This window comes from Xiphophorus hellerii, chromosome 19 (genome assembly GCF_003331165.1).
Source record: "Xiphophorus hellerii strain 12219 chromosome 19, Xiphophorus_hellerii-4.1, whole genome shotgun sequence".
Taxonomy (NCBI): Eukaryota; Metazoa; Chordata; class Actinopteri; order Cyprinodontiformes; family Poeciliidae; genus Xiphophorus; species Xiphophorus hellerii.
In genome coordinates, this window is record NC_045690.1 from 7,094,129 (window position 1) to 7,103,028 (window position 8,900).

Below are 8,900 nucleotides of genomic sequence, written 5' to 3' on the forward strand. Positions count from 1 at the left end.
TTTTCTGATGGTCGGCCTCAGGGATAATAACTGCCTTTGAAACTGTAAAACCTTCTGGGTTTCCTTCCTTAGGCCATCGGACACATTTTTAGAGAACAGCTCTCAGTTTGTTTCTTGGGAATCTAAAATCAATTAACTTTGTATTTTGTAATTTTTTCTGTGTTATTTGTTGGAAAAAAATATTCCTCACTGAACATTTCATAAAACTGAGAAGAGCAGAAATGGATACATTGGATTCAATCTAAAATTTTGCCTTTAATGTTAGCTGTACATTTTTATATAATGTATAATGCTTTTGAACTTGAAATCTAGCTGGAGAAATAATGTTTACACATTTCAGCTTCTGTGCATTAACACAGTTTTGTAGTTATAAAACTAAAATTAAAGAGGAACCTCTGATCCCCCATCAGGGCAGATCTGTGGTGTTGCAAAGTCAAACCGAAGTGGATTTGCAGCTTTTCATGTCGTCTGAACTGAAATGATGAATTTAAAAATCTTTAACTGAACTACTATGAGTTAAAAATCTCCGTCTTCATCTCTCGGTGTTTATTTCCAGCAGTTAGGCTGACGCATGCTACCAGAAGATGGAAGGTGGTTGGTACCTTCACACATGAAAACTAAACATGAGGCACAAACTTTCTGAGTTTCATGTCTTTATTTCTGAGACATCAAACACTTTCCCAGCAGCCACCAGGGCCCGTTTCACCGAGGATCCCCCCGCCCCACCCGTGTTCTCCCCTCCCCCAGTCTAAGCTCTTTGCAGCTTCAAAACATCAACAGAAGTTGGAAAGCTGTAAAATTAGCAGAAACAGAGATAAAAGCCCAAATTCGCAGAGCGTCTGCAGCAGCTGGAGTTCAGAGCAGCTCACAGCGGGAGCCACACTCTCACATTCCTAATGAGTTCCAGAGCAGAGAAGAAGAAGATGGCTGCAGGAGCATGTTTATTACTAACAAACAAGCTTCAGAGAACATCACTGTCACTGAGGCGAGCTGCTGGAGACCCATCAGCTCCCCTCTGCTGGACCTGCAGCATGTAGCATGCACAGGCCTGCAGGCTGCGCCGCTGAAGACTGAAGCTCTTCCTAACATCTCAGTGGGTCTCTAAGAGTCTGAACTGTGAGGATCTGACCACACGGCGCTCCGCTCATGTCTCCACATCATGTTAGGCACAGTTTGAACCATCAGAGACATTCAAGATCGGACAGCTGAAGTTACATCCGGCTCAGCAGGTGGCAGATGATTCACTATCAGCTTCATTAGCTCCTTTTTTAGCTTCTCTGGATTTTTGTAGTTTTCAGTCCGAAAAAACTTAAGCTCGCTTAGTTTCTCCCTCTTTAACCAGATCTGCAAAAGCCAACTGATAAAAGCATGAGAAGATGCATAAGGAACCATTTAAATCAAAACCTGAGGAATGGAAAATATCCATAGCAGTACAATCTCCTCTGTTTTATCAGTTGCTTTCCCATTTGCTTTATTTCTACACTGGATTCAGGAACTGGTTGGATTAAATGCATGCAAACTCAAACACTAGTAGAAGGAAGCAGTTTGCATCTATTTTTGCATCAGATCACATTTCAGCCACAAACACAGCAGGTGTGTTGATGTAACCATAAGGAAATAACATAATAAAATACTAAAACATTATTTTTTAAAAATATTTTATTCACCAGAGTACTCTGGGCTGACACAAACATCTGACCAGAGGAATATTATTCAGAGCAGCATTTCTAAAACCAAACTCTTTGCTGCTGATTGCAAAGGTGATGCAGACCCTTAACTGAGTCATCTGTAGATAAAAATCACTTCAAATAAACACTGTTCATAGAATATCCAAATATAATGTGATAACTTGAAAGAAAATATAGTTAATATTAGCTGGGACTGCTTCTGTCTTACCTACAAATCAAAACACCAGAAAATGATTAAGACTAGAAAAAAGTTTGAAAATCAGCGAATGAACTCACCTTCTGATCTCTAACTTGTGTTTTGTAAAGCCTGCATTGCAAACACTGTTAACCACCAACTTTCAGCAAATATTTTTATGTTCGATGACTCTGATCTTTTACAATATTTCAAACACAAATAGATGAAAATTCAAGCCTGAACTGCCTGTTAGGGTCCTTCATGGGGCCTTTTTGTAAATTCACAATTCAAATGTTTTGGCTGTAGAGTAATCAAGCAGACTCTGCTTCACTTCCAGCACTGAAATGAAATTAATTATGAAAATAACATGGCTGCTTTGTAGTCCAGCCAGTCTTGGAAACACTGAAGCTGAGAGAGCCAACACCGAACATTATTTTGTCCATGAGAGAAACCAAAAAAACCTTTTTTCCCCAATAAATATTCATTTGATTGAGGCATGTTGAAGAAGCATATAAAAGTTGCAGAATAGTAGCTCTTGAGGAATAGACGTGGTGCCCCTGACCAGCATGTTGTATAAATTATGTAGAAAAGCAGAATCTGATGCTTTTTATCTTGACTGTTAAATTTCACCGGATTAGGACTCTAATGACCCCACTTTTTTTTGTTATGAAAGATTTTTGTTAATGAGGTGGTTTTCTGTTTTTTTAATTTGTGTTTTAACTGCAGCAAATTGTCCTTCATGGACAATAAAGTCTAAAAACTGAACTAAGATTCAGATTTCTTTGAGTGCTATAACGAGAATTTATCAGCCGTGTTTGTGACGGAAAGTCATGATCATATTTTTAAAGGAAGAAAGCTGAAGTCTGATGCAAAAGAAGTGTGAATTATTCATAATTTGTTCACATGATTTGACATGTTCGCACCAGGGTGTAATTAGTGCTGTTTGCTTTGTGAATGTGATGTAAAGCAACGTCTCAGTGGATTCAGCCCTGAAACACGGAGCAAAATCATCCCCAAAGCAAAGTGGAGATGTCGTTTCAGGAGTAAATCCACTTCAAAAACACAAAATCTTACCAAGTATTTCTGTCTAGTTTCTAGTCCAAATATTGGAATAAGACAAACCAACTCAAAAAGTGACTTTTTAGCAAGATTTGGAGGCTTGTTTTAAGTAAATAATTCCTCAATATTAATAAAAAATTACTAGTTCCATTGGAAAATTATTTAACTTGTAGCAAGAAATGTTTTTGATGTTATAAGTTAATTTATCTGGCATTGAAGAAGTACTTTTTCATCAATAATAAGGAATTGTTTACTTAAAACAAGCTCCTGCATCTTCCTGAAAAGTTACTTTTTGAGTTGGTTTGTCTTATTTCAAGAGTAATAAGATATTAGTGCTAGAAACTCGACCAAAAACACTTGGTAGAATTTTGTGTTTTTGCAAAGAATAAACAGTTTATCCAAAGAACTTGTAGCAGCTCTTGTTTGCAAAGAAAACTCACCATGTTTCTGGAATCAAAAATCATTAAATTACTTATTAATTTCTGTCTCATGTTCATTGTTTTACTCCTGCAGATAAACGCTGCCTAAAGCACGCGATTAATGTTTTTTTGTGACGTTTTCCAGACGCGTACACGGACGAGGACCTGATGCTGTACTGGAAGAGCGGCGATGAGTCTCTGAGCACCGACGACAGGATCTCGTTGTCCCAGTTCCTCATCCAGAAGTTTCACACCACGTCCCGTTTGGCCTTCTACAGCAGCACGGGTACGGATCTAATTATCGCCACGGCAACTCGGTCCTGGGAGGAATCACATGAAAATGACTTTTATCACATTCTGCCTGCATGTTTAATCTTGAAACTAGAACAGCCGGAGGTAATAATTTTTTACTGCCTGCTGTGAAAGGGACTGAACTATAAAAATCTAGTTCAGAGTATATAGCAGAATCCTGTTGCCTTTTCTGTTCTGGTTTTCTTTCCTGTTGGACCTGAGCTCTGTTCTGCTAATTCTTGTTTTTCCCCCTGTTGGATCATGCTGTTTGTAGCATTACACCTTACTCCCGAGTCTTAGTTTAAAATTTCTGTTTGGTTTTCTACCCAACAGCCTCTTTATTTATTAAAGTTGTTATTTTAGCTTCACCTCTCTGCTTTTTTTTTTTTCTCATTCCAGTCTGACAGAAACCCACAACAGAGCGGGTTCTGCAGTTCAGACAGTAAAGCAGATAAGAGGAGGGTTAAAAATGAATGAAAATGTTTGTTGCAGTTGAATAATCATGTTTTATTCCCAGGAGAAAACATTCCTTTACCCAACCTGCAGAATAAAAAACTGCAGTTTAAGAACAAAGTGGATAAAATGTCGATTAAATTCACTTTTTGCACCTTCCATGTTGGTCTAAACTACTTCTAAAAACAGCACAACCAGATCTTTTTTTACGTTAATGTGTTTTGGTGTCTGGAAAATTAGATATAAATGTTATGTCACATTCAACAATTGACACAATCACCCAAGCTGACGTTTGATCAACAGGTTTTACTGTCGTACAATGGCTACTGGAAAAGACAACTGGTTTTTTTTTCCAGAAAACCACTTTCTGTGTTCTTGTTGGTTGTGCAGGAGGCTCCACTTCTACTTTTCAAAGATGTACGGTTGTATAATTGCACATCTGTTTTCAGCCATTTTTATGTGAGTGTAATGGTTGAGTTTTGGGGGCGTGGCCAGCAGGAGCTTATTTGGATTTAAAGAGACAGAAGACCCTCAAGATAGGCAGAACTGAGCAGACTAAAGTCTGATTAAATAAGAATGATTTTTTTGTAGGAAATGCGGTGAACATGTTTTGTGAAGCCCATAGACACAAAACAATATCAAATACTATCTACTAAACACTATACCAGTCAGGTGGTTATTAACCTGTTCAATTAAAGGTCACCCTTTAATTGACCAGCGGTCCTGATTGTCGCATCAGGAAATGAAACACGTCTCAAATCACGTCTGAACAACATAAACCGATAAATCTGCATTCATCTGACAAACACAGAAGGTTCTTCAGTCAGCGGCGAAGAGCAGGGCAGACAGGTTCTGAGAGGTTGTGATGAATATTTGATCATTTCGTGTCACGCTGATGTTAAAGCTTCTTCTTCTTCTTAAAGTAAAGCTTCTGACATCTTTGAAAACAAACTCGGTGTGTTGTTAACACACGTGTGAAAACAGGGAACAAACGGTCCGGTCTGACCTGTGACCCCTCGCTGTGTGTCTGCAGGCTGGTACAACCGTCTCTACATCAACTTCACGCTGCGGCGCCACATCTTCTTCTTCCTCCTCCAGACATATTTCCCCGCCACGCTGATGGTGATGCTGTCCTGGGTCTCATTCTGGATCGACAGACGGGCCGTGCCGGCCCGAGTCTCGTTAGGTAAAAACACCTGACAGAACCGAGACGCCGACTGTTTGAGGAGTTTCTTGGGGAATGCTGTCTGTTTGGAAGACACGGCTGTGGTTTGGTGGTCAGACTGAGCAGGTGTTTGTGTGTGTGTGTGTGTGTGTGTGTGTGTGGGGGTGTGTGTGCAGGTATCACCACGGTGCTGACCATGTCCACCATAATCACCGGGGTCAACGCCTCCATGCCGCGGGTGTCCTACATTAAAGCCGTGGACATCTACCTGTGGGTCAGCTTCGTCTTTGTGTTCCTCTCTGTGTTGGAGTATGCGGCTGTGAACTACCTGTCCACCGTCCAGGACCGCCGCGAGCGCAAGATGAGGGAGAGGGCGCGCTCCCAGGTGAGTTACACCTGTAATCTGAGGGGCACTCTTTTAATAGATGGTAAATTGCGAAAATAACTTGCTAGATATTGAAAGTTCCAGTTGTCAAGGAGAAGTGGGGGAAAATATTTACTCACAGGACATTTAGGGAACTTTGCACAATTAAAAAAAGCAAAAAGTAAGACAATTCAAGGTGCTTTACATAATAAAAACAATAAAAAAAATTATTGCTTATTTTTTAGGCAACTATATGGCTGCTACTTAATGGCAAATCATATATATCCTCACAAACACAAATTTGGATTCCCATTTACACTAAAAAACTTTGATTTATATCACGAGGCTGCACACAGTAACTGCATTTTACTGATATTTTTTGATTTTTTTCGTGGCACAAACAGTAGATAAAATAACAAAAATAATTCTGGTCCTACTGTTAGTTGTTTTTTTTTTGCCATCAATGACTGAAATCTATCTGACAACAATAAATCAAAATTCTGCAGTTTTAATCTGTGTCAATGTAAGCTAGATTTTGTTGACAGTCGTCTTCATAATTTGTGATTTTTTTCCCCCCCTCCTAGTCGCTGCCCTGCACCTGCAGCATCTCCCAAACACGGACCATGACCATGCTGGACGGCACCTACAGCGAGGCGGACACCAACAGCCTGGCCGGCTACACCGAGGAGCCGATGGTTCCCGAGGACGAACCCGAGGAGAAGCAGAAAGTCCCCGAGAAGTCAGAGCACATGGTGGTGCACCTGTCCATGAGCACCGAGTCCGCTGGCATCAAGAAGAGGAAGAGCCTCCGCGCCCTCAACATCATCCAGAACACGCACGCCATCGATAAATATTCCCGGATGATTTTCCCCGGATCGTACATCTTCTTCAACCTCATCTACTGGTCGGTTTACTGCTGATTGACAGCCGGGGGTGAAAGGGTGGAAACTAATAGTGGTGATGAACCTGAAGGAGATGAAGAGTTAATAATGTTGGTTATCTTACACAGGAAGAACAGGGAGTACAGCAGAACCTGAGGTACTGAAAACATCTCCAGAGTTCTGTTTCTGGGTTTCATTTCTTTCCAACAGCAGCTTGAATGTTCATAAATATTGTACAGTAAAAGCAAGGAAACACACAAACTGTGTCGGATGTTACTTCTTACAGTCAGTTATGAATGTTTGGGTTCAGGACAACTAAAATCTGCAACTGAAGAGATGATTTACAGGAAAAAAGAAAAACATCTCAGGTTTGAAAATTAACTGGTTTTGTTCAAATTCCAAGTTTTAATCCAGCTGAATGTAAAACGCTCAGATTTGGTTTATTGGCTTTTGTAGAATTCAACTTTTAAGTTGCATGAACATGTTGAGCTCAACCTCAGGAAATTTTAAAGTCTCAGATGTGAAAGACGGCAGCACCTACGGAGCACCTGGCGGAGGTTGTCACGGTAACGTGAGTTATTTCTGATGGAGAGGATGGGGATGCTTTATTTTGTTAGTCCTCCACAGACGATGGTGTTTATTACAGAAGATATTTAACTAGAAAAACAAACACAGCTGAAATCATAACCCTGAAGAGTTTTTCACTCGTCATTAAGGAATGGACCGCTTTCAGAGCTGAGGAGACACAAACAGTAATACATTTTATTCATTTCTGGGTAAATGTTTTCACAGAGTACAAAAATTTGCAGCAATTGCGGCTTTTGCTGCTCCTTTTAATTCTGTTTTATAAAGCGAGTCGATCATCGTGTGAGCATCGATGGAGCCTGAACACAGATCTGATCACAGATCTGATGGCTGAAAAGTCTTTGTCAAATCTGGCCAAACACTTATTGTGTTTATTTACTGGACTAGTTTATCCCACTAAACCTCACTGTATTATAAAATAAAGTTTGTATTTGTGTAGATTAAAGAACTGTTGAAACAAAGTGAGTGTTTTTAAAGGTTATATTTGATCAAGAATGACTGATGGTGGCTCATTTAAAGAGTACAAACTGCTTCTTTATGAGAAGAAAAAACAACGTTGGATGAACTGCAGAGACCAGGCGACACATCTGTATGCATCTGTCTGTCTCTGCACCTGCTTCTGCAGCTTCACATCAGCCTATGGCTCAACATCTGTCTGCAAAGGTTGTAGCAGTGTCAGATTTTACTTTGACTACACATCTGGCTACGTCTCTCCACAGCAGCACAGCTCTCTGCAGTGGATGCACATCTGAACATCTGTCTGCAGCTTCACATCTGCCAGCTGGCAGGAGGTCTTGGTGCTTTTCCACCAAACATGGCAGTCAATCTATTTTTAAACATGAATGTTTAGCATTTATTGTCACCACAGATGATGAGATGTTTTTGAATTGTCGAGATGTCGATGTGTCAGAGGAAACTGTTTACTGAGATCGAATCCTGTTGCAGACACTCAGATCTGCAGGTGATGAAGAGTTTTGGTTTGATGCTCAGCTGTGTGTTTGAGTTTGTCGGTGAAATGTTTCTACTGGTTAAATCTGACATAAAGAATGTTTCTGTGTTGGTTAAGATGTATTAAATATAACTGTAATATACTGACTCTGCCTCTGATTCAGACGGATTTGAACCGACTTCTCTGCTCTCACTCTTCCTCTAACATCTTAGTCTGAATCCGTTTCCACAGAGAAACCCGATAAAGTCGTTTCATCAAACTCTGCCAGATATCAGACCTATAAGGTGAATCAGGTATAATCTCGAAAGTAATTTTAATACAAGAAAATACAAAAAGATGTTTTGCAAAAAATGCAGAAGACACTCCTAGATTTTGAGTCATTAGGGTGGACAAAATACAATAGTTATGTTGCATAATCCAAGAGTGTTTAAGGCGGTTTGGAACTGATAGATGGACAGTTTCCTCAAGGAAAAGTACTGTTGTTTTCTGAAATGCTGTTTGCTTTATGCAAGACAAGATCAGACACAAAGCTTGTCAAAAAGCTTCACATGTGCCTCCTCTGTTAATTTACAATATCTTAGTTACTGGAGCCAAATCTGATAAATATTTTCAGGCCACCTGCAGCACAGTGATTTGTTCTTTCACCACATTAGCTAGCTAGCTGGCTAACTGCATATTTTGTTGAAAAGTTATTTTGTTAAAGTATCTCATATCACTCATTAAAACACAATATGTAGATACTCTTAACTGTGATGACTTTCCACTTAATGAAAACCATTATACCACTAAAAAACATTTTTAACAGAGAAATATGGGTTTAAAGGAAAATGTTTTACACCTGGTTTAAGGTTGCTATTTTCAAAAGGTATTT

At 39.7% G+C, this 8,900-nt stretch overlaps 1 protein-coding gene across 1 annotated transcript in view; it reads left to right on the forward strand.

Annotated features, from left to right (window-relative positions):
- The window catches only part of gabrr2a (gamma-aminobutyric acid type A receptor subunit rho2a), a 40,008-nt gene extending 31,833 nt beyond the window's left edge, over nt 1–8,175 (forward strand). Inside the window, exons 6-9 of the mRNA XM_032547919.1 lie at nt 3,487–3,627; nt 5,119–5,271; nt 5,427–5,635; nt 6,199–8,175. Of these exons, the coding sequence (XP_032403810.1) occupies nt 3,487–3,627; nt 5,119–5,271; nt 5,427–5,635; nt 6,199–6,534 (839 nt within the window). The 3' untranslated portion in view covers nt 6,535–8,175. The remainder of the gene's footprint in view (nt 1–3,486; nt 3,628–5,118; nt 5,272–5,426; nt 5,636–6,198) is intronic.
- The last annotated feature ends 725 nt before the right edge of the window (nt 8,176–8,900 follow it).